The sequence below is a fragment of the Notechis scutatus genome, chromosome 5 (assembly GCF_049901735.1).
Source record: "Notechis scutatus isolate UNSWTSFEM ecotype Mainland chromosome 5, rNotScu1.2, whole genome shotgun sequence".
Lineage (NCBI taxonomy): Eukaryota > Metazoa > Chordata > Lepidosauria > Squamata > Elapidae > Notechis > Notechis scutatus.
The window spans coordinates 25,434,512-25,451,596 of NC_142013.1; the positions used below are offsets into that span (position 1 = coordinate 25,434,512).

General features: G+C 33.3%; 1 protein-coding gene across 8 annotated transcripts in view; it reads left to right on the top strand.

Annotated features, from left to right (window-relative positions):
* NBEA (neurobeachin) overlaps nt 1–17,085 on the top strand; it is a 355,903-nt gene that overhangs the window by 174,461 nt on the left and 164,357 nt on the right. For all 8 annotated transcript variants that reach the window (XM_087966360.1, XM_087966362.1, XM_087966361.1 and 5 more), the window contains one exon: nt 2,309–2,475. In XM_087966360.1, the coding sequence (XP_087822486.1) occupies nt 2,309–2,475 (167 nt within the window). The remainder of the gene's footprint in view (nt 1–2,308; nt 2,476–17,085) is intronic.

Sequence of the window (17,085 nt, forward strand, 5' to 3'; positions counted from 1 at the left end):
ATAAAGTGAGTGTGTGGAGCAGTGGTGGGATTCAAATTTTTGTACTACCAGTTCTGTAGGCATGGCTTGGTGGTCGTGGCAGGGAAAGGATACTGTAAAATCTCCAGTCAGAGGTGGTATTTGTCGATTCTCCGAACTACTCAAAATTTCCGCTACCGGTTCTCCAGAACTGGTCAGAACCTGCTGAATACCACCTCTGGTGTAGAGTCTCTAACAATGCTTTGAGTATAAGCAAGTAGCACTTTTAAGCAGTATCCTGAATAACAGGAAACAAGCTTCCTATAATCTTCTCAGCTGTCCTTACCACTCTCTCTATGGACCTTCTATTTGAGGCACTGCTACTACCAAACCAAACAGTGATGCAGTTTATTAAAATGGTCTCAATCATATCTCTGTAAAAAGTAGTCAGAACCGAAGCAGAAAGATGGTAATGTAATAGGTAATGTTTTAAACATCTTATTGTTGCTTTCACAAAATAATTCCTATGCAACAACTTACTTATTTACAAAATTATTGCCATGCTAGTTACAAATAAAGAAGCCAGATTGATGTGGGTTTTTTTTGCCACCCAATCTCACTTATCTTTATTTCTTTTCTACTAGTAAGGTTTCATACACCATTTTATTTTCTAAGATTGCCTATGGAGCCTATATAACACCCAGAGGCATTTTTAAAAAATAAAGCTAAGGATGAAGGCTGAGAATTCACAACAGGGTAACTTCTCATTAAAAATAAGTTTACAAATAAGAGTTCTTTAAAAATTAGAGATAGAGCAGATAACCTAAAAAAGCAATAAAGGGGAGGGGTTATTTTTTTATTAGCATTTATTGACATCATGTGACTTGATGAATTTAGAAGCAAAGGATATAATATATTTATTCCATCCAGATTTTCATTGAAATATTACATATGTCACATTGTGCCTTAATTTTCAGTGATCTAGAAGAAATTTTCTGAATTTTGTTACAAAAATATGAGTCAGAAGATATGGTTAGCATGTAATAAAAATGAAGAATCAGTTTGTAAGGAAGCATGAATTTTCCATGAATGAGATCTAGGTTCTATATTATTTATCTCTCGGAGCTATTGATCTTCATATGCAGGAAAAAAAAATCTGGATTTTCATTTTCTAAAAAAAATTTTTTTTAATAACAAATGAAAAAAGTGAGGGCTATATTTTGCTTAATTAATCAATGCATTATAGTTATCCTTGTCAAGTTCACTGAAATATGTTTTATGTAAAATATTTAATAAAATACTTTTTATATATGTGCATAGAATTGTGTCTCTGTGTTTTAAAAACAATACTCTCCTCTTTTTTGCTCTCTATCAAAAAGCATCTTTTAAGAGTCATTGGGAATTGTGTGTGGTGTTGCTGACACAGAAATCCTTGGGGCAAGCATGAATATTTTTTACTTGTACCCATTTTTGGATATTTATAGTACACCTTGTCTTGGGTAGATCACATGTTACACTTCTGCTATATCAGCTGCATTGGTTACCAGTCTGTTTCCAGGTCAAATTCAAGGTTCTTCACAGGTTGACCTGTGAAGCCCTATATAGCATAGGACTGGGTTATTTGAGGGATTTTCCAGGTTCATCTTCCATCCCACCAGATCCAATAGAATGGGCATGTTACCGGATCTGTTGCCCAGGGGGATTCATTTCTTGGGCCCTAGGTAGTCCACCTGTTCTGTCATGACACCTACATTTGGAATCTTCTCCTAGAGATGAGGTTGGCTTCATCACTCCTAAAGTTTTGAAGGTCCCTCAAGATCTGGTTATGTCAGCTGGAGTGGGAAGTACATGGGACAGGTAACCTAGTGAAGTATCACCCTTACTGTTAATATTTCTCTGCCTATTGGTTTCTTTCTGTTTCATTTTTACTTTTATAGTTTTTAATGCTTTTTAATAATTATTATATAATAGTTTTAGATAATGACTGTTTTATATCTTTGCTGTTTCATTGGATTGTTGTACACTGCCAAAAGGTTGCTTTCTTGGGCGGACATATACATTTGGGTCTTGGGCGGACATATACATTTGATAATGAATGAATGAATGAATGAATGAATGAATGAATAATATCTTCAAGCTTAGGAATAAATAAATTTTATTGTGTCCCATGCATAGTTTAAACCAGCAAAGCTGGCTGAGGAACTCTAGGAGTTGAAGTCCACAAGTCTTAAAGTTGCCAAGGTTGGAGATCCCTGGTTTAAATGATTTTTTTAAAAGAAATGTTTAGAGAAAGTAAAACTAGCTTAAGTTATTTGCCTAATGAAATCATAAGCATCACTTCTCTTTTTAGTCTCAGTGTGCCCAATATGCTGCTGATAGAAGAGAAGAGGAGAAGATGTGTGATCACCTTATCAGTGCAGCCAAGCATCGTGATCATGTTACCGCAAATCAGCTGAAGCAGAAAATACTGAATATTCTTACAAATAAGCATGGTGCTTGGGGAGCTGTTTCATATAGGTATGTTGTTAATTAATTATTATAGGCAAGTTGTTAATTATATACTTCTGATCTGGTATTTTGAATGGATGTGAGCATTCATGATACAAATAACCGGAATCAATTCCTGTTCATGCAATTATTACATTGTAAGGATAATCTTGAACTTAACTGAATTGAAAAGTACTCCTTTAGCTTTCATTACTTCCTCTTCCTCTTTATGCTATCTTATTTCTGGCCTAAGCCTAACCCAAAGTCACCTTAGCCAGCTCTCACACCTAAAGCAGAAGTACATCTCATGATCTGATTTCTAGCCTGATAACTTAATCATTAAACCAAACTTAATATACTTGAAACAAATTTTCAATTTTTAAAATATTTTAGTGTAATCATTCTCTTACTTTTTAAATTTGTTCATGTGTTTGATACATGCAATTTCACACAGTAAGGCATCTTGTATACTTTTACTACCTTTTACTATAACTGCAAATATAATTTTTTTAGCCATAGGTGGAATCTTCATAGTCTTAAATAAGCCTTAGGTCCCGGGCAACATTTTTTCCTGTTTAAAGACAGGAAATAATATATGAATGAAATGTAATGTTTTATTTGCTTCTTTTCACCTATTTGCTACTCAGAAATAATAGTAATAGATCTGGTTCACACTAGTTACTGGAGCTATAATTATCCATAATATGTTTAAGCAGTATTGACTCCAGTATGTATTTATTTAAAACCAGTGTTGGGTCAAACCACACAAAAATTATTATTTCATTTCTTATATAATTTATTAAAAATAAATAGCATATAAAAGATAAAGCATATGAAGATCAGAATCATTTTCTGCCTGTGTGATAGTACTTGAATAAAATATTCCTCCTCCTCTACTATCAAGCTCACATCAGTCCTGATTCTTGCTTGAGTGAATAATAAATTGGGATGGGGAGTCATTGCAGCTGAGGTAGTATGAAACTATCCTTCCCGGTCATCAAGCAAGAATTCTGTCATGCTTCCCCTACACCATTTGACATCCATGTCAAATGGTCCAACGTGTAATAGAAATGTTAATAATTCTGATTCTGTCCGACAAGTGTTTCAAATCTGTATGCTGATCTCTGTTCACTGAGAGCAACATGTATGGAAAACTATCAGTCCCTACAATTTGATGCATTCAAACGGAGATGCTGTTTCTACTCCATTTATATGAATGAAAAATGTTTCTGAACATGTATCTGTATAACTCCAGTGAAATTAATTTATTATAAACTTCATCTATATAAGCTGCTGCACATCTAGTATGTTCATAGCAATGTCATAGTCTCTTTTCACATGGAAATCTGTTGAAATGAAGGAAATATGTATAGGGCAGGAAAGGAGAAGTACATTTCTTTCTCTTTGTCTTGCAATGATACCTATCTTTATAAACATTGCTATTTATTGATAGCATTTTTCTCATAAAAATGTATAAACATATACTTTTTACAATGTATGTATATTTTGTATGGTAACTAGAGAACAGGAAATAAATTTACATCATAGTCTTAGGACATTATTAATTTGAGAATCCTATAATTTATAATGAAATATGTGATTTTTACTATAATTTTTATAGGTTAAATTTTAATATTCCTGACTGGTGTCATTCTAAGGCTCTCAATTCAGAGGCCTCCAATTACTGACAAAGAACAAAGAATAGTTCTCGCATCAACACTTGGAATTATTTACTGCTTTATCTTATTTAAAATAGGGTTTTTTTTAAATCCCTTTTTTTTAAAAAAAAAAAACCTTTTTTAAAAAAAGTCAAAAATATTTTTTTTAAATCAGCTACTAAAGCTTATTTAGAAAATATATTTAAAACATACATTAAATCATTATAGAAAACATATCATGCTCTTCATCTTTATGACTGCATCTTCTGTTCTTCAGCAAATGATGGTTATTTTTCATCAAATACGATAAAGTAATTTTCAAGCATGGAATGATGGAGTGGGGAGAGATAAATAGAAATATTAGATAAATACTTCACAACTGAGGTAATATACATGTCCAATTATAATGGGACAGATTGAGGTGGGGGGGGGGGGGAGAATACAATCTCAAAGCTCAGCATCCTGACTTCATAACAATTTATTCACAGTTTAAAATACCAGGATATTACATTCTATTTTAGCAGTGACTCTCTTACTGTATTTCACATATCTTTTAATAACCTTTTTGAATGAAAGTTTATGAAATAAATTTCAAGATTATTTTCTGTAAGCTGATGATGTATGTTCTTTTCCTGAAGTTATATCAGAAAATCAATATTTGTAAAATTGAAACAGTATAGGTTTGTATTGATCTATGTGGCTAAATCAAAACTACAGGCTTTGTAGCAGCTTTTTCAGACAGCACCCTACCTACCAGTGGCAACTATCAATTTTAGCCTTCTACTGATAAATCAGCTTGAAAATTGGATGTCAGATTTTTTCAGTGAAGTAGTGATTTTTGTATGCCCTTTAACCTTTTCTTATATATTAGATTGGTTTATAAGGCTAAGCTTACCTTCTGTAGCCAATTTGTTACACACACAGAGAGAGAGAGAGAGAAGGGGAGAGAGAGAGAGAAAAGAAACTTTTGAATGGGGATATTTTCACAAATAAAGTTCTTGAAACAAATTTTATTTCCCATTTTATATTTGCATTAGATTCCTGATTATTTAAAATAAATTCTACTTTAATATGGCAGAAAGCATTGCTTTAATAAATGAGGACATCTTGATTTGTTTTTGTGATATTTAACAATTGTTCTAAATACCAATTACAGTTCTGAAGGAAGAGTTTCAACTGTTAAGTTCATATGTGCACTTCCTTTTTTAAAAAATGAGACAAATGGCTCTATGTATCTTATGACTTAGAAACCCAAATCTCTTCTGAAAGAAGTTGTATAGTATTTGTTGACTCTACTCCAAATCATAAGTTAACTTAAAATATTGATTAAGAATTCTTCTGATGGATAATTAGTACTTGCTGGAGAAAAATGTGGCATGTATTGATCTAGATGGAAGTATTTCAGTAAGTTTCCCTTGGTTAATAGTGTCATCTATTAACAGTTGATATAAATAGTAACATAGAGGCACATTATAATTATTTTGTAATGAAATGAACTACTTTTATTCCTTCTGAATCACCTTCACTCATATTTTGTTAAATTGAACAGCCTTGTCCTTGATAGAACAAGATTCTTATTGCATTTCTGATCTACATAAATGTCAAGCCTCTTAAAATAGTAATGCATTTTCTTTATTAACACAAAAATAAAAAATTTGCTACTAGATCTATTGGCATAATCATTCAACTGCCTATCTGTTTTGTGAGAGCTGAAAGCAACATACATACATAGTGCTCTGTCCTTCAGGTTTTTCTAATGATAGTAACCTATGAGGTACTTTAGTAGGTTAGGCTAAGTTAACATGACTGGCCCAAAGACACTAGTGAACTGCCATAGCAGAGAATGGGATTCACTTAGTTTCCATAGTCTTTATGAAAATAATATTGTCTTGCAATAATAACTTCAATAATGTTACATTGTGAAGTAATTCTTGTATTTCTTAAAGGTAAATATCAAGTCAAATCTATTATTGCCCTGTTAAAATTACTGAAGAATTGAGATAGTTCCATAGATTTGATTCTAAAAATTATGTTGCTAGCTGTGAATCAGTCTGTTCATATTTCATCAACACAGATTCCATACCAAGAAAGCATATATTTTATCACCAGTTAGTCTCACTGTTATTTTTTTCTTAATGCTTGAAGCTATAGCTCTTTTTTCTGTTTTTAGCTTACTGAATAACACAAATGACATATTGTTACTATGATATTTATAGACTGGACTATGACCTCTTGCCTTTCTGCTTATAGGATAAATTTAGAGAATTCAGCCATTTTCATAAATCATTCATTCTTCTGTATAGTTCTTTGATCGCAAATGGCATATTTTTAATCGTTCTACATTGTCTCTATAAACTGTTTCATACAGTATTATAAGAAGGCATTCAGAGTTTAAAATGTTAAACACAATTTAATACACATAAGAAACAATGTGGAATATTTTGGTTGTGCAGATAGGTCATGTTACATGTCTCAGGAATGTTGAATGCACATGTAAAATAAAAATAAAACAATTTCTGATGTCAGAAGCTTTTGTTTAAATGTTTTGGTATATTAATTTGCTTCTGAAAGTGTAGTGGAACCAATGAAAGGGGTGAAGTATATGTTATCTACAGTAGAAAGGCACTTAATTTAAACAATATTGGTAAGATAAAATAAAATCACATGAAGAATGTAATTGATAATCTTGAGTATTATTAACCACGAGATAACAAAAGTATTTTTTTCTGGAGGTCTTGACATCAGGAGAGGTGTAACTGTTTTAAGAGTAGTATATTTTATCAAGTATAACAATGCTAATGATGACACTTAAAAACAATGAGCATTAATCTGAAATCCGTTGCAGTTATCCAGGCTTACTAATTATACTATGCAGTACTTTAAGATCAGCGCCATAGCATTTGCTAAGGTTATAATTGTAAAAGCAAAGAATATGGAAAAAGAATAAATGACACTTTAAAAAGAATAAATGACACTTTAATTTTAGCAGAAAATAGTAAAAAAGAATAAACAATTAAAGTACATTATTTGATTTATGCTTCTAGCACCATACAAGTATACAGTTTTCTTTATTTTATTTTATTTTTTGTCTAAAAGGTTTACTAAACTGGCACCATGTGTGGAATAGAGGAAATTTATAAGCTTCTCTTGGTGAGGCTTGTGATAGCTGGAGTAGGCTTGTTTCTTCTTTCAACACATTGTTACGTATCTTTATATGAGGTACATTAATCTGTGTCTCAGACAATCTGTGAAAGAATTTGATAAGATCATATAAAACCACTGCGTACGATAAGGTATCAAAAAATAGAAAATATAAAGATCATATCAATATAAAATAAAATGTAAGATAATTTCTGAACTTCTTAGGAGTGGTGTTAGGATAGTCATATATGCAATCTTTTTTCTTTTCCTAGTTTTAATGTTTTACGTATCTAAACTCAATATTACCTTTGCTGAAATTATGAAATTAGTAGGTAAATAATTACTTGAATTTATAAAAGTCTGGTTCTAATTTTAAGCTATATAGCAATAATATTTCATTTCAATGTGATTGTGAGCAATAGAAAGCAAAATTAGTTGAAACAAACCTGTATTTAGCTAGCAGTTGATCCATTTGTAAAAGAGACCACTTTATTCTCCTAAAAAAAATCCAATAAACCATTATTATACCCATTTTAAATTATTCCACTATTACATTTTTGATGAAGATAATAAATGTCTATAATCAAAGCAAGAACCATTTAAAATAGGAAATATTATTCTCCAACAAACACATTGTTATTCTCTGACCTTCAGAGTATTAAACTGCAAGCTAAGCCATGAGCTAAAAACATAGGTTCACTAACACAACTTCCTCAAATAAAAGTTTAGTAGCTGAGGTCAATGAATATATTGTAAGGACTAGCATATTAAGTATCTCCCCTTTAAAGCTTTATATACAGTAGGAAAAAATTAAATAGATAATAACACTAGTTTATGACTGAAGCAAAATCTATGCAACGAATTCACAATCTTGTAATTTAGTTAGAATGTTGATACTACTTTATAACAAAGTGAAAGATTAGAAAACTTTTACTGAGCTGCACATACACTGCTGAACTTTATACGTTTTTTAGAATATAAAAAACTAATATTACATTTAGAGGAACAACCAATCATTTCCAGAGCTCATATAAATAATTGTAAGCTGATAAAATTACGGGAAATGACTATACATGATCAGAATGACTTTCATCTGCCTTTTGTTAGGGCAGGCATTGATTTCACTTTTCAGCTGTGAACAGCAAGAGGCCAGCTGTGGCTAAGAAGGCAGCAAGCAATGAATTGGGCTCTCAGAAAATGCAGTCCTGAAATTACTGGAAAGAAAGGAAGGAAGGGAGAGGGAGAGGAGGGAGGGAGGGAGGGGGGGGACAAACAAACCCTACAACTTAAAGCTGTTTAAAAATTATATCCAATGGATTTAATTTAAGGCAAATTAAACTCTTGTACTGTGGTAAAAAAAGTAAATTCAAAAATCACAAACCAACTTGGCCAAATATAATTAACGCAAAAAAACAACTATGTTTTATTATTACTTTTTGCAAGCTGTGGACCTTGGCTGGGTTCAAAATCTAAGCAGGGTCAGGCTTGGATAATACTTGAGTGGGAAACCTTTAGAAAATGTCAAAGCCTTAAACTTCATTGGAAAGCTTTTTAAAAACCCCTGAAAGGGAGTGGCAAACTCAACTGTATTTCTGCCAAGAAGATTATATAGACATGTCTACAAAGTCATCAGAAATCAAGCACAATCTTAAGGGGATATTCACCATTTCTTACTAATCCAATATATAGCAAATCTGCATTTTAATATTTTTCAGAGACTAATCAGTAAAATTAATATTAATCTAAACTCTGTACAGTTGTCCTAAAACTGCATAGCAGATATTTTTTAAAACAGTATTATATTAAAAAAAGTCTTTATTCATGATCCATGATAAGTTACTGTTGAACAAATATGAGTCCATTAGTGAGATACTGACTATTAACTTCAGTATTTGAATTGCTATATAGCAATGTATAGAATATCAGTATGGGTTCATTTTTGTTTTTAGATATATTTGTATTATCTACTTAAAAATTAAGTAAAGATTTTTTCTTTTAAATTTTCTTGGGAGGAACAGCTGACTCTGGGGAAGGAAAGAAAGGTATCCTACTCACAAATTCTAATTGTAGAGTGAAATCTTCCACAATTCAGGAAGAAATTTAACCCATCAAGGTTAGTGAGCAACCAGACAAGAACTGTGTAATGCAGGGGTGTCAAACTCAAGGCTTGCGGGCCAGATCTGGCCCATGGGTACTTATATCTGGCCTGCAGAGCCGGCCTGGAAATAGCAAAGAACCGGCCGCGGTACCTCTGGCAGCCAAAACAGAGCATGGGAGGTCTGTGCGCAAACCCATATCCCGTTTTCAATCTGGGCGGCCTCTTGCAGCCCTTTGCCATCCAAAATGGGGCACTGGGGGTTCAAACCATCCTTATTTCACTGGGCCTTACATTGATTCATTCAACCCATTTCTTTAAGTTTTTCCTCTCTTCAGCTCCATCCAACCAGATCTGTCATGATTTCCCCCTTTCTTTTAACCAACTTATTTTTCCTTTATATTGTATAATTATTTGTGATCTAGTCTTCATTCAGACTTTTGATATACTTCTTTTATATTGGTTGTTCATATTTGTATTAAATCACTTTCACTCGTTTTTGTACTCTCTCTTATTTTTTTTAACCACACATTTTCTTAAGTGCCACATTTCCATTTGTAGGGCATGTCAAATTTTTAACTTTCAATTTACAAACATTAGCGTTTGCTCAAAAGTTGTAACATACCTATAAAGATATTTTGATTACTTTAATGTAATGTAGATGTGCTTGGTAAGTAACTACATAAATATCATAACTTTTTAAATTTTGTTTGTTTCATTTCATTAAAGTCAACTTCTATTTTTCCCTAAAATAACCAGCTCCCACATAACAAAATTCACAATGTCCTGGACATGCCTTATACATTTTTTCAAGATTACATTTTCCTTTAAAATAATCCATAAAATAATAAATAAATCCATTATTTATTATGTATTGCTGGCATTTGCATGGCTGAAAAATTACCCATCATATTCTTGTCCCTAAATATTTTCCTGAGATACACAAATTCATTTGCTTGCTGTAGGCTTTTTGAGGAGTGGGAGGGGGCACATAATGCTGTTCTAACTTATTCTTCACGCCATTTTCCCTATCAGTCAAACACACCTTAGTTTTATCTAATAGGTCTACACTTTTATTGCATCATATAATTTATCTAATGTTTCCTGCAGATTTAGATTGTCAGCGCAAAATATATCTCTCTGTTAAAAAATAAATTAATTGCTACAATTAATAAACATTGTGTACTCTTACAAAAGGAAATAGTGTATCACACTTTTTTTCTTACTCCATGGTTAGCATTTATTAGTTTGTTTGCTAATTTATTTATATAAATTAATATGGCTAACTATCCTGCTCCTTAGTGGCTAAAAGAAATTAAAATGCAATATAAAACCATGTACATTTAAATAAAAATTAAAATATTTAATTCCTAGCTAACTAACATTGAGTAGCTCCCGAAAATACTATTTGCCAATAACAGGCTTGATTACTTTTTGAGCCCCCGTGCCAGAGCATTTCTCTCATAATGGGACAGGTAGAGATGATGGGAATAAAGCAGTCCCTAATCCCATGTTATGTAGGTAGGCAATGGCAAACCACTTCTAAAATCCTGCCAAGAAAGCTTCAGAGATTTGTCTGGGAATTTCTTGGAGTCAATACTGATTCAAAAGCATCATCAATTAAAAAAATATAAATACAAAACTATGTGAACTGAGAAAATGTATACTTTGTAAGCTCAGTTTTTGCATATATAAAATAATTTGACAAAATACTAATTTATATAGTCTTATGACAGAGGTGTCAAACTCAAGGCTCGTGGGCCAGATCTGGCCCATGGAATGCTTAGATCTGACCTGCAGGGCTGCTCTGGAAACAGAGAATGACCAGCCTTGGTGCCTCTGCCATCGAAAATGGAGCTCCGTTTTCACTGGCAGAGTGTTGCAGGAGGCCATCGCAGCCAAAAAGGACCTTGGGAGCCTGTTTTCTCTGGCAGAGCACTTGGGCCACCACAGATGTCCCCAACACGAGTGACATCAAGCTATCCACACCCATCCTGGCCACACCCACCCCGGCGCCCGAGGTCAAACACAACCCTGATGTGGTCCTCAATGAAATCAAATTTGACAACAGTCTTATGACAATTGAACTCATAATTGGAAAAATGTGAAATTAAGAAAGTTTGTTCCCTTTAAACAATTTGTCAAACTTGTATAGAAATGCCAAGTATACATTACTTCAAATTACAAAGAAATTTAAAATACTAAAACAGTGTTTTAAGATGTGGGTTTGTGTTCTTACATTGTCATTCCTATTTCCTTTTCCTTTTTTCATAATATAGTAGGCTGACTTTTTCTTAGTAGTTAATGAAATTTCTGGTCATGGCAAAATTGTGGATGATTTTGATGTGTTTCTATTTCATATTCATAACAAAAGACAATTGTGTCCAATATTCTGACTCTCTTCATCCAGAAGAAATATTTTGAGTTAAATCATTTCCATATACATCTGTTAGCAATTTTTTCTTTTCTGATGTTTTCCTTCCATAGAAGAAGATTTATCTGTGCTCAAGGGTTTTTTCCCCCCTTTATGGCAAAGTTCAATGTTCATCTTTTGAACAGTGGCAGTTTCAGCAGCACTGCCTCTTTAAATTTCCTTAATGTTAACATTTAAAGTAATTTTAACAGCTTCCAGTAGTTACATTTCCTTGGAGAATAAATTGTTAAAACGATCATCTTACAGTGGCACTGAGTATGAACTTTGTTACTTAACGTAGAAAATTCTAATTATAATGTTTTTTTCTATTATGCAATTAATTACAGTAATTCTACATAGTTTTATGTTTAAACAGTGTTAGGCAGGGAACTTTTTTCACATATATAACTTTAATAGTGCAATTCCTAATTTATGTATTGTTTTCAATCTGATTTTCCATTTCAAGGTTTTAAAGTTTTGTTATCTACTATTTTCTATTACATTCATTTATAAAATAGGAAAATTGGAATTGTTGAGTGTTATTCTAAAGAAAGATGGGAAATTTATAACTTCTCGGTCCAATTTTAAGAAGAGATTGGACAAATCCAAGACATCGGATTTGTCAGAATTGATATCTGGTTTCCTACTTGAGCAGAGGGTTGGACTAGAAGACCTCCAAAGACCCTTCCAACTCTGTTATTCTGTTATGATTACAACTGAGACCCATTTCTTCTAAAATCAATGAATTCCCAGTGGTTAAATTTTCTATTAAGGGTCCAGATGCTTAATCATTCTTAGCGATGTAAGATGATTATCATGTATCAACATAGCAGATTTTTACCAAAGGATTTATAAATAACTATGGTTGCAACAATGTTTAACAAGAAAGATTGTTGGCATTACAATAATGTATGTTGATTTTTATTCCAGCAGCCTGAGGCGTCAGGTGTAGAACAAAGCAATTTTATGTGCAAACTAATTTTGTTTTGGGGAAAGTGGAGTAAACAAGATTAAGAAGACCCCCCAAGATTCATTGGTTTTGAGGTAACTTTGAAACCTAGATAATTTTTTAGTGCCAGGAGAGTAAGAGGTAGAAAATTCAGAAATGGGAGAAGGGAATGAGAGAAATGGGGAAAAGAGTGGAAGGTAGAAGATACGTTTTTCATGAAAAAGCTGAGAATGCACGAAAGGAAAAGGAGATAAAATACATTATGGTAGGTAATTGGAACTGAAGGAAAGAGAGAAGGAAAGAAGTGAAAAGAGAGCAATGTGAATGTTGTAAAAGTGAGGAGAAACAGGAAAAACAAATGGTGAGCTAGAATTGTCAGAGAATGCAACAGATTGGAAAATTAGAGAGAGAGATTTATTTTATAGCCTGACCACATTCTTCTCAGAGGTTTTTTTTTTGGTAATGTTGACAGCAAGGAAGGAAAGACATAGCAATTCATCATCATTGCTGATTGGAGAAGAGAAATCATAACTGCCATTACTGTTTGGAAACAGGATGGCTTTACAAAGGAAGAAGGTGAAGAATTGGTTCAGAATGTGACCAAGAAAACTTGGGATTGTTTGAGAGCTGCCCTTTCCTAAATGGCTAGTTCCAGTTTGTAGGACAAGACAGGTGGTAGAATATGATAGCGCCTGTCAGATCATTAAAGGATATCTCAAAGAAAAATGTTAAGACTTGTTCATCCTGTTCTTGAGTATAGGACATGTAGTAATAGATTGAAATTTTGGGAAGCAAATTCTATTCTAAAAGAATAGTTCAACAAACAAAAGTGTGCTCTCTCTGTTGTTAGATAGTTCAAGCTGAGGCAGATTGCAGATAGTTTTCTGGAATGTTTTACAAGTAGGCCTAGCTTACTGATCACTTATTCAACATTGAATTTACGAAGTCACTGAAAAAGGAGATTTATTGCCAGTCCTCAAGTTGCAACCTTCACAGCGTTCCCACCTGCAGACACATGATCATAAATAAGGCACTTACCAACCACATTTACAATGGTCACTGTGTTCAGTAATCACATGATCATTATTGTGACCTTCATAGCCAGCTTCCAACAAGCAAAGTCAATGGGAAAGCTGGCAGGAAGTCATAAGTTATTGTCAGGAAGTCATAAGTTATTGGCATCATACTTAATGACTGTGGGAGATTTGCTTAATGACCAGAGTCAGAACTTAGAATATAAGTTGGTGCTGTCACGTTATATTTTGCTTTATAATTGCATTACTGATCAGAGTTGCTGGTCCTATTGGTAGTCAGTAAGTGAAAACTATCTCTATTTTAATTCCTGCATTTAGACTCAGTGGCCTAAATACCTCTTCTAATTCTATGTTTATACGATAATAGCTAATATCTTAATATATAATTAAAACAGGCCTATCAGGAACAATGTGAAAGAAACCAGTTTTTCTTAGGTATTCTGCACTTATGATTACTTTTATAGAGAAAATTTAGGAATCCAATTGAAAGACTTTCATACAGCAGAATTAACCTGTTGAGGTGCTTCATTTCTTGTCAAAACAAAAAGAATGTTAAGAATTAAATAATTGTAAGTATGGTATTAGCTGATAAAAGTGGATAGGTTTTCTAAAGGAATATTAAGCCCTCATGCTTCAGTGCATAAGACAACTGCTAACTGATGGAAGTTAAATGCAGCCGTATCCTTTGTGTGACATTCGTTGCATAAACGTCAGCCATAAAGTTTTTGGTACCTTCTTTGGAAACATTTGGGACTTGCCTGTTCTCAAGTTTATACAGCTGAAACAGTTGTCTCTATTGCACTTAAAGAAATCGCTTCTTTATAAGCTACTAGGTCTAATGTTTCATTATTAGAAGAAACAGACATTACTTTTTGTAATTTGATATAATGCTAATATTTGCACAAAGGAAAATGATTGAACTAGAATTTCCTCAAATGGGACTTCCAAATTTTCTCACTTCCACATTAATACCTCTAAAATCTCTGCCAACAACAGAAAGTTTCTTGTTCTCTTGTTTACAAGTAACTATATATGTCCTGTAACAAATAATTAAGGAAAACAGTTATTTATGAAATCTGAGACCACAGAAACATACAGTAAAACGTTCACAACAATTAAAGCATATGCTTAAAATTACATAATGTCCATGGGATGATTTTGATATAAGAAAGATGGGAAATTTTACCCATATCCACCTGGATATTCAACTCCTAGATCATTTATTTAAATTCTGCCAGGGTTTATCAGGACACAGCACAAGTAAGTGGTTATAACAAACAACGTATACAGATTCTGATTTTGGTCAATTAGTTTTTGCAGTGTGAATTTAATCTACATTGCCAAAAAATTTCTAAAATAAAATTTCAAAAGAGATGCAGCTCAGCTCTAATCGTATTAGACCATCACAAGCTTAATAAAGGAATGCGTAGTATTGTTTTTAGAAATTTAGATTTTATGGACTATAAAATTCTGTGGATACAAGAATTTAATTCTTGTGTATTCTTGTGAACACAGAACTGGGTTTCCTGGAGTCTATAACTTTGGCCTTAAATAATGTAATACAGATGAGACAAGATTTCAGAGACCAAGCTTCTCTATGTTATCCTTATTGTATGAAATAGATCCCCACGAAGGCTGTGTGGCCCTGTTTCTGTTGTCATCTAAGTAAGTCTTACAAATACAGTTGTTTTCAAAAATTCTTTGGACAGGTTGACCCTATATTATTATAGGAATATTTTTTTCTTGCTGTTCTTGGTTTTCCCTTCCCCAGTATAGTAACAGAGAACTCTGTACTACTTTCGACAGCTTTTAATCTCAATAAGCAGATCAAATAACATTATTATCACTGTACTTTTATTATGGAGGTGCAATGAACTTGTCAGCTGGAAAGCTGACAGCCTGGGTTCAAGACCTGAGTGCCGCATATTGGGGAACTCCTGTTCCTTGCTCCAACTCCTCCCCAACTAGAAGTTTGAAAGCATGAAAATGATCAATAGGTACAATTTTGGTGGTTAGGTGACAGTGTTCCGTGCAGATTTGGCATATGCTGGCCACATGACCAGCAGACAATGCTAGCTCCCGCAGTCAAGAAACAGAGATGAGCATTGCGCCCTAGAGTCAGACGCAACTGGACAGGGAAACATTTCTCTTTACCTTTACTTGTATGTTATATATTTGTAAATTTCTAGAGCATGACTTGAGAGATAATATATAAATTTCATAAATACTTAAATAAATGATTTGGCTAAATTGAAAAAAAATGGATCACGACATTTTGTTTCAGAATTTTTAAATGTTTCAATAATTTTGAAAAGGTATTGACAAACTTATACCGTGTTTCTCATATAATAAGGCCGGGTCTTATTTTTTTTTGAGCCCCGAAAAAATGGCTAGGCCGTCTTTTCGGGGGTGACTTAATTCCCCCCCTTGCATCTTCAGGCGGGTGGGCGGCGACGGCTTGGATGTTGACCTCGGCGTTGGTGGGGCACTTTGTATCGGGGTCAACGTAGGCAGCACCATATCCGGGTGTGCAACAAAAGTACTTCCTAACGGCAAGCCCCCCCACCATTCCCCCCATTTCGCATGTTTTAGTATAGGCCTTAATTTGGGGGGAGGGGCTTAATTTCATTTCATGCCTATAAAACATGCTGGGACTTCCTATTGGGGGAGGCCGTATTGTTGGAGAAACAGGGTATATATCATGCTATTTATTATATATATATATTCTCACACAACTGACTTTGTAAGCATCTTGCAAGTATTAAGAAAAATCCACAAAATATTATTTATTCATAATATTGTTTTCATTCCTGGAAATACATATGATTTATTGGATATCTCTCTTGTCTTATGTAAGCCAATGTACTAGTTCCATCATGCTGGGTATCAATTTGCATTAATTATCACTTTTAGAAATACAGTGAATAATCATGTGGGACAGAAGGCACATACGGTGTACCAGGGTATTACTCTGTTCCATCTGCTATGTCAATCATGCAATATCTGATTTTGATCTGGGTTTATATTCAGGAATTGGCATTTTCTTGTTTTCTGCATGCATTATATTTAATATAAACTTTGTCTTTATTTTAAATGCCAATATAATCTATCTCCCCCCACAACACTGACAGATTCTGTAAATGCAGTCCGCTCATAATCAGTTATACACATGATACCCAGTTTATTTTCAAGGATAATTGGGGGAGATGAACCTGCAATAACCTGCAATTCTCAAGCCATGAAACTTTATAGTAATTTCTCACAATCAAAATTGTTCAACCTAAATGAGGACCACAAAATTTTAACTTGCCCTTGAATCTGGTCAAATTGCTCCATAAAAATATATTCCT